The sequence below is a fragment of the Microtus ochrogaster genome, unplaced genomic scaffold (genome assembly GCF_000317375.1).
Source record: "Microtus ochrogaster isolate Prairie Vole_2 unplaced genomic scaffold, MicOch1.0 UNK6, whole genome shotgun sequence".
NCBI lineage: Eukaryota > Metazoa > Chordata > Mammalia > Rodentia > Cricetidae > Microtus > Microtus ochrogaster.
The window spans coordinates 10,732,038-10,749,825 of record NW_004949104.1 but is presented as its reverse complement, the minus strand read 5'-3'; the positions used below and the strand labels follow the sequence as shown (position 1 = coordinate 10,749,825).

The 17,788-nt window shown below is 53.3% G+C and overlaps 1 protein-coding gene across 5 annotated transcripts in view; it reads left to right on the top strand.

Annotated features, from left to right (window-relative positions):
* The window catches only part of Osbp2 (oxysterol binding protein 2), a 174,318-nt gene extending 158,034 nt beyond the window's left edge, over positions 1-16,284 (top strand). For 2 of the 5 annotated variants that reach the window (XM_026788736.1, XM_013353394.2), the window contains exons 3-13: positions 3,206-3,398; positions 3,945-4,062; positions 5,467-5,530; positions 5,764-5,910; positions 6,965-7,210; positions 9,324-9,444; positions 9,699-9,802; positions 9,874-9,969; positions 10,045-10,220; positions 14,277-14,503; positions 14,647-16,279. In XM_026788736.1, the coding sequence (XP_026644537.1) occupies positions 3,206-3,398; positions 3,945-4,062; positions 5,467-5,530; positions 5,764-5,910; positions 6,965-7,210; positions 9,324-9,444; positions 9,699-9,802; positions 9,874-9,969; positions 10,045-10,220; positions 14,277-14,503; positions 14,647-14,789 (1,635 nt within the window). In that variant the 3' untranslated portion in view covers positions 14,790-16,279. Of the gene's footprint in view, positions 1-3,205; positions 3,399-3,944; positions 4,063-5,466; positions 5,531-5,763; positions 5,911-6,964; positions 7,211-9,323; positions 9,445-9,698; positions 9,803-9,873; positions 9,970-10,044; positions 10,221-14,276; positions 14,504-14,646 lie in introns of all 5 variants that reach the window. The other 3 variants (XM_026788733.1, XM_026788734.1, XM_026788735.1) reach the window with 3 other exon arrangements.
* Positions 16,285-17,788: the final 1,504 nt, after the last annotated feature.

The window sequence follows — 17,788 nt, the reverse complement described above, 5'->3', positions numbered from 1 at the left end:
GCGTGCTAGAGAAATGGCTACCTCAGTGCCTGTGAGTGTGCTCCGCACATCTGTAAGCTGGGGAAGGCCTGCCAGGTCAGGAACCTGTGGGAATATACAGGTGGGAGTTCATGGTGGCAGAGAGGCTGACTGTGGTGGGACACACGAGGGCTGGGGAGGAGTGGCACCCAGGAGATGGGTGGCAAGGATGTGGAAGCCCACACCACGCAGCTTCTGGTGTGCACTTACGGGAGTTATGGCCATTCTTTAGCTCTCAGCTACCACAGGGCTCAATATTCAACCCAAGTCAAGAGAACCTTGTATGCATCTCTTGGTGGGAGGTGGCTCAACTGTGTAGAGGGGACAGATTCCAATTCCCAATCTGCTTATGACCTGGGCAGTGCCTTCTAGGGCCTCAGTCAAGGGGCAGCATGGAGAAGGGTGAGGGATCACCCCATTGGGCCCACCCTGGAGATGAGAGTACCTTTTCCCCAAAACCCTGCACCCTCTGTTGAGATTCCCACATCCCCATCTGCCACCGTCTGTGATGTGGTCAGAGCCTCCCTTCATAGCCAGCAACCAGGTGGCAGGGACTGTTTCCAGCTGGGGCCAAGCTTAAGCTTATGAAGAGTGAGTGACGGGGACATGAGTCCCACAGGAGCAGTAGCCAAGGCGGACATCTTCCTTGGCTGCCCCTGTTAGCTCCTTGCTGTGCGGCCTCAGAGCCCTGGCGTATCACTTTGTAATGGGGTGGCTGTCTCTTCTCACTCACCCCACAGCGCTCCCAAGACAGTCTGGAATGCTCCTGGGTTGCCCAGAAGGACACTCTGCCCCTACTTTGCTGCGTCTTATTAATGGGACAGAATGAGCAAAGAGTCCCTTCTGGTCAAGCCACTGGGTCTGGCTGCCATTCTGTCAGTTGTCATGGCTCTGTGAACATTGTTGTCCCGTCCCCTAGTGAGGACGTGAGCTGAGTGGCTTTGCCAGACTCGATCCCTCTGGTCGCCTGTCATTTCCTATCCCACTCTCCTGGTTTCCTCAGGTAGCTCACGCTGTGCCTCACGTCGGCCTCCGCCTCTTCAGATGGGGTCAGGACCATAGGTCTTAGCAGGAAGGTGGCAGAGGGAGAGTTCTAGAACGATGCTTGTTAAAGGAGAGCGCCATGGCAACCAACCCTCGAGCACTACGCTGAGGCTGCAGGGGGTTGCCGACCTTGGAGGAGCTAGTCATTGGTCCATCCCTGCTGCCCAGAGGAGCCCGCAGAACGCCTCTGATCATTGCCCATTTCCATGAGTTTCAGTGTTCACTGGGCTGGCATGAATCTACAACACTCACTATCATTCGGGGACCCCAAGGGAAGAGGGTCCGTACAGACAAAAAAAAAATTCAGTGACATGCAGCTGTGGAGGCCAGCCGCTGAGTGGACCTGGCCTTAGCAGGAGCTAGGCAGTTTCCTGGGCTGAGCTGGAGGGGAGGTCGGAGGAGCCCAGGGATTAAGGGCATGAGCACTAGGTGCCTGGGCAGATGCAGCTGATGGCCTACAAGGTCATGTCTAGAGAGTGGACCCTCAGCGCTCTGTGTCACCGCTGTCCCTCCTCACAGCCCTTTGAAATGGCACTGCACTGCTCCCATGTCCCAGTGTGCAACAGGTATGACACCCAGTGGTCTGGTGGCTTAGTACAGGGGTGGGGCAGCAGTGCTGGGGAAGTGGCAACTAAGAACACCCGAGCATGCGCGGGCCCAGGAGCCATGAAAGGGCAAGTCTGGTGGTCGCTGCATTAGACCAGCCAGCCTGTGCAGGGGCAGCTGAGAACAGAGCTGATGAGCCAACCCTGCCGCATAAGAATATAGTGGGACCATCTGTGGATGCAAAAAGAATCTGATGTGATGGGCCACAAACTTGAGAGAACTTAAAAGCACTAAGTTGATGGTTAGTTTGTCAACTTGATGCAAGCTAGAATCCGCTGAGAAGAAAGTCTTAAGGTCTGTGCTTGGTTGGCCTGTGAGCATGTCTGTTGGGCATTGTCTTGAGTTAATTGATAAGGGAAAATCCCAGCCCAGTGTGGGCTGCACCAGAATCTGAGCAAGAATTCCTGAACTGTGTACGACTAGAGAAACAGGCCTGAGCCAAGCAAGCAAGTAGCCATGCATGCATCTGTTTCTTCCTGCCCTTGACTGGAGATATATATATATATATAATCTTCCTGAAGACCCCCCACTGTGATTTCTCTGCTAGGATAAATCATAATCTGGAGTTGTAAGCTAAATAACCTCCTTTTCCCCTCAGTTGTTATTGGGGGAGCATTTTTATCACAGCCCCAGAAATGAGGCCAGAGCAAAGTGTTAATGGCAGAGCACAGAGACACCCACCTGTCATCCCAGTACACACAAGAGGCAGAGACAAGGTGATTGTGAGTTCTTGATCATCCTGGGCTATGTAGTCAGTGCCCAGCCAGTCTCAGCTACATAGTGAGACTGTTTCAAAACACACCCCCATGGTTAAAATAAATAGATGAAGGCAGAAGTATGTGAGGGGACGGTAAGGTGACTTGGTGGCTTGGCAGCAAGCTCCAGTCTTAGCCCTCCCCCCCTTTTCTGTGCGTGCGTGTTTCTCTGGAGGGTGAACCTGGGGCCTCTTCCTAAGCTATAGTCCCAGCCCTATTTCTTTTTTTAAAAGGTGTATTGCCTTCTTTTTTTAAAGACTTATTTCTTTATTTATACAGTATCATGCCTGTAGGCCAGAAGAGGGCACCAGATCTCATTATAGGTGGTTGTGAGCCACCATGTGGCTGCTGGGAATTGAACTCAGGTCCTCTGGAAGAGCAGTCAGTGCTCTTAACAGCTGAGCCATCGCTCCAGCCCCCCAGCCCTATTTCTACTAAGGCTAAGTCACCCAGCTGGCTGGGCTGGCCTTGAATTTACAATCCTGCTTCAGCCTCCCATGTGGGTGGAGTTTCGGGCCTGTGCCACCATGCCCAGCCAGCCCTGGTTCTTCTCAAGCAAGGCTAATAGCCTCTGAGCCAGGAACTATGTGGCTCGCTGTCCCTTTGACCAAAGCCAATGAAGAGCTGAAGAGACTAAGGCTACCTTGGATCCCACTGGGGACCTAGCACCCTGTAAGAATGTTCCAGCAGACAGCTGAGGTCCTAGCCACGGGATCTGACTGAGGCAAGCTGACCAGGTCAGATCACAGCCTGATGCTTACATGGTGGTTGATCCTTCTCAGGCCTGCAAGGACTTCCTGGAACTAGCAGAGACTCACAGCCGGAAATGGCAGCGGGCTCTGAGTTATGAGCAGGAGCAGCGAGTCCACCTGGAGGAAACCATTGAGCAGCTGGCCAAGCAGCACAACAGCCTTGAGAGGGCCTTCTGCAACACCCCCGGTGGGCCGGCCAACCCCAGCAAGAGCCTGAGCGAGGGTGCGTGTGAAAGCGAGGCTGGCGGGCAGGCGGGCAAGTGGGTGGGCATGCTCCAGCACAGCCCTCGGGCCCCATAAACCTGTCCCTTAAAGTGACCTCATGTCATGTGGTCTTGTCCTGAGGAGTTCAGACTGTCGGCTGTGGTGCTGTATGCCCCACACCTGCCGCCAACTGGTAAGAGTCCCACACACCATGTCTACGTTCAAAGTCCTAAATGTTCAGTGAGCCCAGCTGTTCTCTCTGGGACAGGGTTGCCTAGAAGTCAGGCGGCTGTCTACCTAACATCAGGCTAGGGGCATCACAGGTGCCCTGAGCAGGAAAGCTGGGCCACAGGCAGGCTGAGCAAACCTGGGCAAATCTGGGTACTTCTGGAAGGAGGTGTCTGAGCAATGATGGGTTGGAATGCCCTGTCCCAGCAACGCAAGGAGAGTGGCCACGGAGCAGGGTGACCAGGGCCAGGTGTCCGAAGTGGGGCAGGTGTAGTCGGCAGGATAGAGGGGATGATGTCAGGATGCAGCTGCAAACAGAGCGGCTCTGTATGTCTAGGAAGCTTCTTGACTTCCAAAGGCGAGAACAGTGAAGAAGATGAAGATACTGAGTACTTTGACGCCATGGAGGATTCTGCATCTTTTATCACCGTGATCACCGAGGCCAAAGAAGACAGGTAGGACACGCAGTGAGCAGAGACGGCTACTGTGGCGGGGGGCTTTTCCTCCGCACTGGGGCAGTGTCTCTGGCTGGTTCTTAGGCTACACCTGGCTTTTCCCTTGGGGTACTCTTTCCATCGCAGGCAAGAGTGTATTGCTTATGTCCTATTCTTTGTTACATTTTTTTTTTAAATGCCCGAATGCTTTGTACCTGGAGGTCAGCCAGGGTACTGACCAGATCAGTTCCAGCCCGGGGCGGGGGGGGAGGATGTGGAGAGGGAAAGAGCCAGCAAAGCCCAGCTGCTCAGAACAGCACAGGTGGCAGTCACCCCCTTCAGTGTCATTGTCGTCATCTGAGGACATGCCCAGTCTCATTCTCTACTGCCAAGCCCGGTTCAGTACTCATCTGGGCTGCTTCTGGATTCCCAGGTGAGAGAGCCAGACTCTCGGGTCCACAGGAAAGGACCACGGAGTGACGTGCACTGACAAACGGGAAGTGGGCAGGCTGGACAGGAGCTACGGTCAGGGGCTCAGGCTGGTGACCCAGCATGCTCCATCATTTCCCTGCCCCAGTGTCTTCTGGGAAAGGGCTGTCGACCAGCCGTGTGTTTTAGCTAAGAAACTACTTCCCAGGAACAATAGTTTAGAGGGGAGGGGAAACTAGGTGAGGTGGCGCACGCCTTTAATCCCAGGGCTCTGGAGACAGAGGCAGGTGCATCCCCGGGAGTTCAAGACCAGCCTGGTCAGCATGGGGGCTCCAGGCTAGTCAGGGCCAGCCAGAGCCACTTTTAACAAAAAGGTTCTTTCTCAATGCCATTTTAACCCGAGGCTAGCATAGCCTGGCTTTGGAACTCCTGTCTACCTGCTACCAGCAGTGCTATCTTTAGGACTCTAACCGGGGTTGTCCTGCTATCCTTGCCCTGAGGGCTCTGGGCTCCCTACAGTCCCCTGGTCTGGCTGCCTGGCTGTCCCACACTGCCCGTCAATAGGCTCCTAGAGCCTGGGCCCTCAGCCTTGGTGTCCCTGGTGCTGTGGCAATCTATGCCACAAGTGTCAGGAGAGCAGAGACTCATCAGACCCATCCCAGTGTGGGAAGCAGATAAAGACACACTTTATGTCTGCGGAACAAAGGGGCCCAGGGGCTTCTACCAGGCTCTCCCAGACGCGGCACTCACCACTTGCCCTCTTCTTGGTCCTGGGTACAAGGACTCTAGGCTGGGCAGCCAGTCCTGATGGATGGGACTTCAGTGCTGTAAGCAATCGTGGTCACTGCCTGGGTCCCCCAGTCCTCATTTTAGTGGCCCATTGGATGGCCCATTGGATAAGATACCTCTGGGCTGCCCTCGCACCGCAGCTAGAAGGTAGGTGGGGTTAGAGATGGATGCAGAATTTGTAACTTGCTTCCCCTTCATTTCCTGCAGAAAAGCCGAGGGTGGAACTGGGTCAAGCTCTGTGGACTGGACCTCAGCAGATAATGTACGTGAGGTGGGACACTCAAGAGCCAAGGAGCGCTCAGTTTCAGGGTTGGGAGGTGTCAGCACTACAAGCTCAGGGCCACCTTTAGGTTCCAGACCTGCCTCCCAAGTGGCAGGCAGAGGTGGCCTCTGCCCTTATCACCAGGCAGTGTAGCAGCGTCTGGCTTTCCACCAGCTCTTAGAGGGTCAGGAGCAAGCACTGGTGGGGGTTGGGCTGCGACAGCGTGCCTGCTTCCCTGGCAGGTATTGGATGGAACCTCATTCGTACCCAAGGATTCATGCAAAGTCAAAAGGCGAGTCCGCATCCCTGACAAGCCCAACTACAGCCTTAACCTCTGGAGCATCATGAAGAACTGCATTGGCCGAGAGCTCTCCCGGATCCCCATGCCGGTAGGCACGGCTGGGCAGGAATCCCGGGTCACCTGGGGTTGCGGTGCACGTGAGACACTGGGGGTGCTGTTTTCCTCACAACGCCTGAGGGCTGTGTGACTGGTTTTTGGTGTTCCTTAGGTGATCCCACAGAGAACAGGGACCTTCAAACTGCGAAGGAAGGAGCCAAGGCAGAGCTCTGGGCGACCCCAGAAAGACCCATAGTGTCCCTGCTGTCCTCACTTGGTAGATGCGGGTGGCAGAGATAAGTAGGCTTTGGGGGTGAAAAGGCAGTCCTTCCTGCCAGAGGTTGTCCCTGGTGCATGCCTGGCTAATGGAGATTCAGCAATGCCACACAGCCACCCAAGGGCCTCTGGAGTCCTGTGTCACCAGGCTGCAATACCATCTTCATGAAGGAAGCACTTGGGACTTCCTGTTAGCCAGTTTTACTCTGTGGCACACACGTCCTTTATATCTCTTGTCTCTGTGTCCACACTGTCCAACTGAATCACAGCATGCACGCACGCGTGCACACACACATACGCACACCCGTGCACACACCTGCACGCACGCACACACACACACACACACACACACACACACTGGTGCGGGCTCACGCACACTCAAACTACGTAACTGGAGGGTAGAGTTGGCTAATGTTATCGGGGAAGGTTTACCTTCCAGGGTAGCATAACCCTGACTTGTCTGAGGCTAATAGTGTCAGTTTCCACCCACCGTGCATAGCACACAAGAGCCCTTGACAGAACACCTAGTCCATGGTTCCTAACAAGGAGGATGTATGTCCTCCATCTGTGGACCCCTGGACCCACTGTTCTTGGCTTTGAGCCTGAGCTTTGAGCTCTGATCACATGATAGCCTGATGCCATGGCTTTTGTGGGGTAGAAGAGGGTGGCGCCAAGTGGCGTGTCAGCAAGTGACAGATACTGAGGGGAAAATGAAGGCAGGAGGTGCTAGACTGGAACCTCACTGTGAAGTGCCACCAGAGCAGGGATGTCCCTCAGTGTCCGAGAAGGGCAGGGGCGCTCTGACGGCCACCTCCCTGCAACACCCACAGGTGAACTTCAACGAGCCCTTGTCCATGCTCCAGCGACTTACAGAGGACCTAGAGTACCACCACCTGCTGGACAAGGCGGTGAACTGCACCAGCTCGGTGGAGCAGATGTGTCTGGTAGCTGCCTTTTCTGTCTCCTCCTACTCCACCACCGTGCACCGCATCGCCAAGCCCTTCAACCCTATGCTGGGGGAGACCTTCGAGTTGGACCGTCTGGAGGACATGGGCCTGCGTTCCCTCTGTGAGCAGGTAAGGGCTGGAATCAGGTAGCGCTGCCTGTGTCCTCTGGTCAGGTGGCCAGGCTCATGGTCAGGGCAAGACAAAGGGGATGCAGCCCGTGACCAGACAGAGCTCATGTGTAACTGGGCATCTGGGCCCCTGTGGCAAGGCCAGGTCCATAGTCTCCCAGACACAGAGGGGCGTGGGAGGAGAGTGCTCTGAGAGAGCCAGGTCTGATGCAGGGAGAGAGGGACTAAACCCCAGCCAGGAAACAGCGGACCCAAACAGAGGGTCGTCTACAGGGGTCACTGGGAGTCCAGGCTAGAGCGTAGGTCAGCACTGAGCTGAAAAGTGGTGGGCTGTAGCCTGGGACGTGCACACCGAAGATAATCAGCGCTACACGTGGCCACGTGACTGTCTAACGCCGCACCAGGCCGTTCCGTGACTGAGTTTGAAACCGGAACCAGAAAACGTGCTGACAATTTAGATGTGGGGTTTGGGGCTCTCAGAGTCCTTGGCCTGACCTCCCTCCCCCCCCCACACACATTTCTTCATTCAGACAGCGGTGAGTGCCCTAGAGGTGTCGGGCATGGTCAAACACACAGGACACAGCTGGGACAGGAAGACACAGAGCTCTTGTTGTCACAGGTGGTACTGCTAGCTGTTTAGGCAGAGTGGTCAGGGAAGCAGTCTGGGAAGGAGAAGGGTGGACAGGGAGAGCCAGGCAGGCATCCCTGTGACCCGTGCTGACTCCGGCTTCCTCTGCCCATCTGTCCAGGAGACAGGAGAAAGAACAGGGATTGAGGACGGGGTGAGGGGGGGTGCCAGGGGGGCGTGTTGAAAGGAAAGACAGCATTTGCAGAGGAAGCAATGAGGAATGTGAGGAGGAGGGGCAAGGCAGAGTCCACAGCATCCAGTATGAACAGCAGGGACAAAGCGGGGTCCTGAGACTGAGGTGGACATGTCCCCAGACCTGCAGCTGGGCTCCATCCCTGCACGCGCTCATTAGGCTTGCTCTAGTTGAATATGTAAACACCTCATTACAGGTAACAACCGCTCGGGGACAGCACCCCCATCATTCAGGGCAGCAGACAGGCTGTGTCTGTCTACTTCCAATGCACAGGAGGCATTCAGGTACCATTCATGGAAACAGAGACAACAATCGTGGGGGAGCATTGGGCTCACCGAATCCCTGAGGGGAATTCGGGAACAAGACTTGACCACGAGACACCCTGAGAGTAAGGAGGCTGGGCCAGACAGAGCCTTACTGTTGTGGAATGGGCGTGGCGCACTAGGAAGAGCCAATGGCACTGCCACTCTGTGTAGGACAGACAAGTACCCTGGGGGCAGAGTAGCAGTCGGTGTATGCTGTGGCATAAGAGGGGGCCCTAGTGTAGGGGGCACACGGGCCCATGGCAGGACACTGATATGACTCCCACTCTGGAGTCAGACCAGATTCTTTCCCTCAGTTAATTCGGTTCTGCCAGTCTGTCCCCAGCCTGTGTAGCTGTTTGGGGCTAGCCTAGACTACATGCACAGTCTGTCCCCAGCCTGTGTAGCTGTTTGGGGCCAGCCTGTGGACTACATGCTCTTGCCAGATCATGGCCTCTTAGTCACTTTTATATCGCTGTAATAAAACACCGTGAAGAAAGGTTTGATTTGGTGTACAATTACAGGGTGGAACAAGAGCAGTGAGGCTGCTGACCAGAGCAGCAGCTGAGTGCTCACATCTTGGTCCACAGCATGGGGCAGAAAGAGTGGTACCCAGGAGTGGCATGGGCTTTTTAAACCGCAAAGTCCATCCCTCACCTCCCAGTCATCCCAAACAGTTGCAGCCTGTGGGGGTCATTCTCCTTCAGGTCGTCACACATGGTAAGGGGTACAGAAACCTTAGTAAAGCAGCACCTTCCACTTCTGGACACAGCTCTGCTTCTTCTGCCCCACTGTTTCTCGAGAGCTGGGCAGAGGCTTCTCACTCACCCCATGGACTGGTCAACCTGGACAGGCTGCTCTTCCACTGGGGACACTGTGCTTCCCACTGTGGGGATACATGGGATGGAGCCCTGCATCCTGGACAGAGGGCAGGTGTTCTACCCTGGCTGGCCTGCCTGACTGTGCTCACACACAGCTGATCTGATCCCAGGTAAGCCACCATCCCCCGTCTGCTGCCCACCACGTGTTCTCTAAGCATGGCTGGAGCCTCTGGCAGGAAATCACCATCGCCAGCAAGTTCCGGGGAAAATATATCTCCATCATGCCGCTTGGTGAGCTGGGGTGCGGGGCTCCCAGGGTGGGAAGATGGTCAGCTCCAGGGGAAGCACTTTGCACATCTAAAGCCCAGCTATAGCCCCTGGGAGAGGCTGCACTGCCTACCTCCACCGCCCACCCATCACCTAGCCTATACCCCACCCCCTCCTAAGCTTCAGAGACATTCCTCTGATTCTTGATCCCGGGCCTGTGGGTGGTCTGGCCAGAGCCCAAGGAAGGACCCATGACCTCTGACCTCTCTGGCCTCCAGGTGCCATCCACCTAGAATTCCAAGCCAGTGGCAATCACTATGTGTGGAGGAAGAGTACCTCGACTGTGCACAATATCATCGTGGGCAAGCTCTGGATCGACCAGGTCAGGGGTCCTGGGGGACGTGGGGTCTATGGCTTAGGGACCAGCCACTGAACACCACCTGCTCTCTCTAGTCAGGGGACATTGAGATCGTAAACCACAAGACCAAGGACCGGTGCCAGCTAAAGTTCGTGCCCTACAGCTACTTCTCCAAAGAGGCAGCCCGCAAGGTAACTAGGACCATGCCCGGACCCCAGTGGGTGCAGAGCAGAGCATGTGCTCATGTGTCCTGCCAATGTACGCAGGTGACTGGAGTGGTGAGTGACAGCCAGGGCAAGGCCCACTACGTGCTGTCCGGCTCCTGGGACGAGCAGATGGAGTGCTCGAAGATCGTGCACAGCAGCCCCAGCTGTGACGGGAAGCAGAAGACCGTGTACCAGACGCTGCCCGCCAAGCTGCTGTGGAGGAAATACCCGCTGCCGTGAGTCCCGCCGGGGTGACAGCTCTGGGGAATGGGGACTGAGAGAGGCAGAGGAAAGAGGGCAAGGAGGAGACAGGCATAGGGCCACTCCTGCCCCACCCAGCAGAGTGCATAGAGGTCTGGGGAATCCAGTCTAGCAGAGAGCAGGGCTAGGAGGCCATCATCCCAGTGGGAAAGTGACTGCCCAGCAGGTCGTGGGCATAAAGATATCCAGCAGCTGTGCATGCCGTGTGGACACTTTGAGCAAAGTGACAGGGTAGAATCTTCCCCTGAAATGCCACAAGAGGTAAAAACAAGCTTGACAATAACTCAGAGGAAACTGTCCGAGAAACTTGCAATGAAAACAAAAGAGAAAAATCTACAAAGGAAAAATAACGGAAACAGAATCCACAGCAAGGTTGGTGGAGCAAATGCCCTTGGGAAGAGATGTTGTTGCTGCCTGAATGCAAAAGCTGTGAGCCAGGCACGGAGGACCTGCAGCTTCAGACTCAAAAGGTGGAGACAGAAGGTTGCAAGTTTGGGGCCAGCCTGAGCTGTAGAGTGAGATAGCCTGAGCTGTAGAGTGAGAAACTGTCTCAAGAGAGAACTGAATGGGAAGGCCTACCTACTCCTTGGTCACCCCAAGGGAGCCCCAGGGCCCCTCATGGAAGTGTGAATTCACCCCAGACTCCCTGGACAGTCCTCAGCTGCATAAGATCCACAGCAAGATAAGAGCCCGTTCTCACGTGCTTCTAGCCCAGAGTCCCAGAGAGACAGGTCCTGCTGGAGAGAAAACAGCAGAGGGCTCTCCCATCTATTTAAGTAGTCAGTTTGGTTTTTTTTCTTCAGGTCACTACTTAGCCCAGGTTGGCCTGGTACTTACTATGTAGCCCAAGCCCCAAATCTGTAATCCTCCTGCCTCAACCTCCCGAGTGTTGGGATTTCAGTCATGTACCACTGTGCCTGGCCACACACAGCCAGATTCATAGGAAGAGATTACTTGTTGAAATTCTGTACCCCAGAGCTATCCTCAGCAATAACGGAGCCTAAAGACAGACAGATGGCATCTTGCAGATGCTGACAGATTCACATTACCACTGACTGAGAGAGGGGGATCTCTCCATCCCTCAGTAACCACCAAACTAATGTTTTCCTGGACTCACAGGAGGGAAGTAAAGAAGCAAATTAAAATGGGAAGGAGGTAGAATAAGAAAATAACCACCAGATAGTATCTGTCTCAAAAAACCAACAAATAGACAGCAAAACAAAACCCCAACCAACCAAATAAATAAAGAAAAAGAAAAAGAAAGGGCTGGGTGCTAGGATATTCACGATCCCAGCACGGAGGAGGCCGAGGCACGAACTTCTTGAGTTCAGGTTGAATTCAGGGAGAACTTGAGCTACATAGCAAGACCTTGTCTCAAAAAGAAAAAAGAAACCTAGGAAGGAGAGCCGTGGTTACAGCTCAAGGCAGGGGTAAGGTATGAGTAGCATGTATGAGGCGCAAAGCACCAAAAATAAATAAGTGGGTTTTATTTCATAAAAATAATTTAAGAGGGGGAGCAGTAGCTCACAACTGTAATCCCAATATTCTGGAGGTGAGGTGGGAGGGTCTGGGTTTGCATAGTGGGGTTCCAAGCCAACCTGAGCTACAGAATGAGACCCTGTCTCAAAAAGCCAAGCTAGGGGGCAGGAGAGGTGTCTCAGTGGGTAGACATGACTGCTGCTCTTGCAGAGTCTGGATTCGGTTCCAACACCTATGCCCAGTGCCCAGTGGCTCACAACCACCTGCAACTCCAGCACCTGGGGTTCTGATGTTTTCTTCTGGCTCCCCTGGACACCCACACACACATATGCAAGAACACACATGCAGACACATACTTTTTTTTTTTTAAAAAAGAAAAAAGCAGAAATAATAATAATTTTAAATTAACACATAAATAACTTGTGTTCAACAAATACAGCAAAAATAATCCAACAGGGAAATGTGCCAGAGTCATAACTAGAACTTCACACAGGACAGCATGACTAGTTGTGAGAAAAACCGCCACACAGGTCAGCGAACACAGCTCCGAGGGAAATCTGTCGCCTGGCATGCATCCAGAACCACACCAAAGCAGCTTTATAAAAAGCCCAGTGGTAACTGGGGAAATGCAAACCCACACCACTGCGAGAAGCCATTTTATGTTCATTTGATTAGCAAAGAGAAGGGCTGAAGACGTAAACCTTCGGCATTTCTGCCGAGTGGAAATGTGCTTTGGCAGAACCACTCTGGAACCACTGGACCCCGTGTCTTAAAGAACCAGCACGCACTATAACCCCCAGGCTCTTGTAGACAGAGAAAAGCACACTCGTTTGCAGTCCTGAGGACAGAATAACAAGGGAACCAGAGTGAAGCTTGAGGCTTCAGTGTCTCCCTCCGCGACTCCTCCAACAGGTCACTGTGAATGGGAAATACCACAGAAGGCGTCCTTGACGGTAGGCGGCACAGTCACAGGGCAGGTACAGTCATGACGTTGTGTTGTCACCCTTAGGCTGTGCTTAGGATGTAGCTGAAACACACATTTCCTGTTTAGACTTAAGTCCCATCCCCACTCTATCTCATTACGTCTATAAAATACCCCAACTCCCCAACATTTTGGAAAAGTGTGTAGCTTGAAATTGCATTAAGTGCCCTAGCCTAGGTATAGGATTGAGAAGTTTTTAAAATTCCCAGCTAATCTACGAAAGATATGCTTGAATAAGAAAATAAAGAGTAAAAAAGAAAAGAAAAAGAAAGAGTAGTGTTGGAGAGATGACTCAGGGGTTGAGGGCTCTGGCTGCTCCTCCAGAGGGCCCGGTTTAATTCCCAGCACCTGCCTGGCAGCTCACACCTGCCTACAACTCCAGTTTCAGGGGATTTGTGGCACAGGCATGCACATGGTGCATGCAAGCAAAACACCCATACACATAAAATAATCTTTTATTTTGAATTTTGAAGAAAATAAAGATAGAAAATAAAGGATGGGAAGCTATGTCCACACTAACCGAGCAAACTTCCCAGAGCTGAAAGAGCTGTCCCAGGGTGGAGCAGAGCAAACTACAGCAAACACAGATCAGGAGCACTGAGGGCAACAGCAGGTCGCCAGGTGTGTGAGTCTTCAGTTTGAATAGACCTTGCACCTAACAGCACAGTTGCGAAGTACAGGTAGCACAGGGTGATAGAAAGATAAAAGGAGAGGGACCACGTTACAACCAGCATGGGCAATTTGATTTGCTGCTTTGAAATACGGAAAGGAAAACAAAAGCAAGAGCATTAATAGTCTGAACAACGGAAATCACCAGCTAACCAGAGAGCACCATGTCGCCCAGCTGCAGCACACCCACGTGGACCATACCCAGCGGCTGGACCACTGGACACAGTTCAAGTACTAAAAAAGTGCACCAGGGGTATCGTTTGACTCCAGAGCAATTACGGAAAGGAAAACAAAACAAAGCATGGTTATACGTTTAAGAAATAGGCTTCCGACTAATCCGTAGGGCAGAGAAAACACAATGAAAGCAGCAAATACACCTTGGATAATTACAAGTGTAATTGTAAGTGCTGGGACTCAGCCAATACCATGCTTTGAAATGAGAATCACCAGAAAAACGGGGCATAAAAACAATGCGATAAGCATCTGTTCCGAGGCAGAAAGCAAGTGGAAGAAGCAGCTCCAGCCACGGAGGGAGGAACACAGTGCATAATAAAGCAGAAAACCCAGAAGATGAACACACTTTTATCTCCAACCAATGAACACACAGGCAGCCATGACCTAGATGGTCAAAGTTGGCAAGGTCCTGCAACCGACCTGGCTGTGCCTGACGCTCAATAAAACAAAATAGTAAGGAAAAACCTTGCGATGATGAGGCATCGATTAAAAAAAAAACAACAAATCCCTTAAAAGTTCCACGTAGAGAAGCAGTTGCAGGTGGGAGAGAGCATGCCAGGTGAGGGCTATGGAGGGCGCGTCCGACCCAGCTGATGGCCTTTGCAGGCTGGGTTCCTGGGGAAGCCAGGGGAGAGCAGGAGCTCACGCTGCCGCGTGGCCTCCACAGGGAGAACGCAGAGAACATGTACTATTTTTCGGAGCTGGCCCTGACCCTCAACGAACAAGAGGACGGCGTAGCGCCCACCGACAGCCGCCTGCGGCCTGACCAGAGATTGATGGAGAAGGGACGCTGGGACGAGGCCAACACCGAGAAGCAGCGGCTGGAGGAGAAGCAGCGCCTAAACCGGCGAAGGCGCATGGAGACGTGCGCGGCGGGCTGCGGAGGCGAGGATGGTGAGCCCAGGGCAGCACATGGCGGTGGGGGTGGGATGGGAAGGAATGATCCCCTGGGGGGGGGATGAGGAGGGGAATGGGGGGGATGAGAAGGTGGCCAGGGCAGCAGGCAGCTCACCCCACCCGCTGTGCCTGCCGAGCAGAAAAGGAGTCAGACAGCTATGCGCCACTGTGGTTCGAGAAGAGGCTGGACCCGCTGACCGGGGAGATGGCCTGCATGTACAAGGGCGGCTACTGGGAGGCCAAGGAGAAGAAGGACTGGCACATGTGCCCCAACATCTTCTGAGCCACTCCTGCGACAAATACAGGCGCCTGCACAGCCTCAGCCTTTTCTTTAATGCACCCAATTTAGTACTGGACCACACACACACACGCGCACACACACATACATACACACACACACACACACACACACACACACGCACACACATTCACACACTTTCCCCCCCTGAAAGGGGGCTCCCTCTCTGGAAGGGATAAAGGCCGACCTAGGTTTTCTCCAGCCCCCAGGTCGCCAGCCTGTTATCACTGACTTGGGCCCCATGGGCACCCTAGTTCCCAGTTACCACAACTCAGGCCGGCTGACTGGGCCCCTGGGCTGCTCAGGTCACTAACCCCAATCCAGGGAAGAACTACCCCCTCCTAGGGAGCCTCTTTTGACTTTTTTAAGAAAAAAACCAAAACTCCATTTCTTTCTAACAATGAGGTTTAGTAACTATTTTTAGCACATGACTGAGAAGACAAGCTTTCCAAGCGTGTGTTCTTGCCCTGAAACTGTCCTGGCGAGAAGCGCTCTTCTAAAGACATACGGAAGCCCCGCCCCTTTGAGTGGGGAACATCTGAAACCCAGCTGGGCTGTGTCTCTGCACTGTTCATGCTCCCGGTCTGCAGGCACAGAGACAGCCCGAAGCCTGCCCGACCTGCACGGGTGTGTGGGGTCCCTGTGGGGACAGACAGCCCACAGTGGGAGCAAGGAGGCATCCCCCGCTGTGAGCTGACAGCAGCAGCCCCTGCCAGGCCTTGGCTATGCTGGGACAGTGCCCCAGTCCCCAGAAGGCCAAGAAGGGCTGAAAGGCAGGGCCCAAAGGTGCTTCCTGCCAAGATCCAGGCCCCCAAATCAGCAATAAGGAACAAACCCTTCAGTTAGCCTGGGCTGGTGACCTAGGCTCTACAGACACCTGGCCTCCCGCCTTGTCCCTAGGCGGCATCAGGGTCCTCATCTCAGCACTCCTGACATCTTATTTGCCTAATTTATATATATATATATGATATATAAATATATATAAAATAGCTATTTTGCTTAAATTTCTATGATCTGTGAACGTGAAAAATGATGAAGACAGGGTGTACCTGTCTGAGTTTGGCCTCCTGTCAGCTGGACCCCACACCCTCTCCTTGGACCCCCTCCCTCCCAGCGGCTTCTGCCAACCTTGGAAATGAACCCTGTTCCTCAGACCCTCTGACTCCACCCACTTCAGTTTGGTCTGGAAAGTTCATCATTGCAGGACTTTTCTTTCTACTCCAGGGCTGGTTTTTTTTTTTTTATCTAAAAAAAAAAAAAAGAGAAAGAGAAAAAAGAAAGCAAGAAAACACCAAGTGTGAATGCCTTACAGTGCCCACTCCAGGGGGGGGGGGGAGTGAGGGGGAGGGGCAGGGCCACAGGTCTCCCTCAGAGCTGGAATGTGCCTCTTCCCAGCAGGCTGAGCAAGTACCTTCTGACCATAATAAAAACCTTGGTTCTGGAGTTTTCCACAACCCTGTCCCAGAATCTGTCTGTGGCTAGATGAAGTGTGGCTAATAAAGGTGACAGCCATGTGGGGACATGGGAGGCATGGGGCTCTGTTCTGCTCAATTCCCAAGCTGCAAAAGGAGTGGGGTGAGGTGGGGGTTGGGGTAAGACCTGATAGGATAGTCTCAGTGGACAGAGGGAACACCAGCTGACCAGAGGAGAGGTAACCCTGTATCAACAGAGCCATGGTGCAGAACTGGCCCCTGGTCGTTTGTTCCCAGAAATGCCCAGGTAGAGGCACTCTGGCCATGAGTCCCACGGCTCCATAAAGTCTGGTGAGTTCCATGTTGCCTGACCACTGTGGCCTAGGCAACATCTATTGCCCTGTTGCCAGGCGACTCAGATCATTGACTTCTGAGTCATGGACCAAAGAGGCCAGGTGAGGGAAGAGGTGGGGTGGGGCACTAACACCACAGGCTCCAACTGGGCCCCGTAGAGAGCCTTTCCAGCCTTGCTCCATCGCTGGGTACTGTGAGCAGAAGCATCCCCAGGATGGACCTGACTCAGAGGGCAAGGGAGGGAACAAGCCACACTGGGCACCGTCCAGAGAGGACTAAGGCCTGTACACTGAAGCACAGAGATACGCAAAGAGCCAGGAATGGCCTGGCAGAGCTCTGAACAGGGAGTAATAGCGCAGTGTTCTAGAAAGATTGACCTATTGTCTGGTTCCTGGATGAAAGCCCCTCTGAGTAGGAAATGTATTTTTAAGGAAAAGGCAGGGCTGCCGTGATAACTGGGTTGGTAGGGTCTCCCACTCAAAACCTCAAGTCACCAGACTACACAAACCCTTCCTGGAGTAGTAAAGTAAAATAAAGGGGTCTGGGGGATGGCTCAGAAGATCAAACACTTGCCATTGCAAGCAAAAGGATTAAAACTCATGAAGTCCAGGCAAGTATGGCAGCCAACTGCAGGTCCAGCACTGAGGCAACAGAGATGGGTGCTGGAGTGGCGGGGAACAAGCTGACCAGCCAGACTAGCTGATGGGCAAATGTGGGTTCATTTGTGAAGCCCTGCCTCAACATTGTGTGCTTAAGGAAGACATCCAGCATCCAGGTGGGGCCTCTACAGGTGTGTACACACATTTGCATGTACACCTTGACAACTGCATACCACACACACAGTGCAGTACGATGCTGATATTTGCTGGGTCAGAGCACAGATTAAGCCAGCAAAGAAGCCAGAACAACAACAGCAAAGAATGTACGTAGACCATAGAGGCAAAGTGTTTCAGTGGTCCGCGGAGTGCAAGGACATCGGAAAGATGGTGTGGTTGTGGAGAAGTGTTAACTTGGGATGGGGCCCTAGAGATGAACCTGGGAAGAACTGAATGGAATGACCCAGGAAACTCCTAATTTTCCCCAAACTATAGAGCCCAAATTGTTGCTCCTGACAGAGCAGTTGTCTAAAAGAATCATCTATACAGGAAAGAAACCTGGAGGGTCCAGGGAGAGGGGAGGAGATGATACCTAAGAGACAACTCTCAACACTTAACCTAC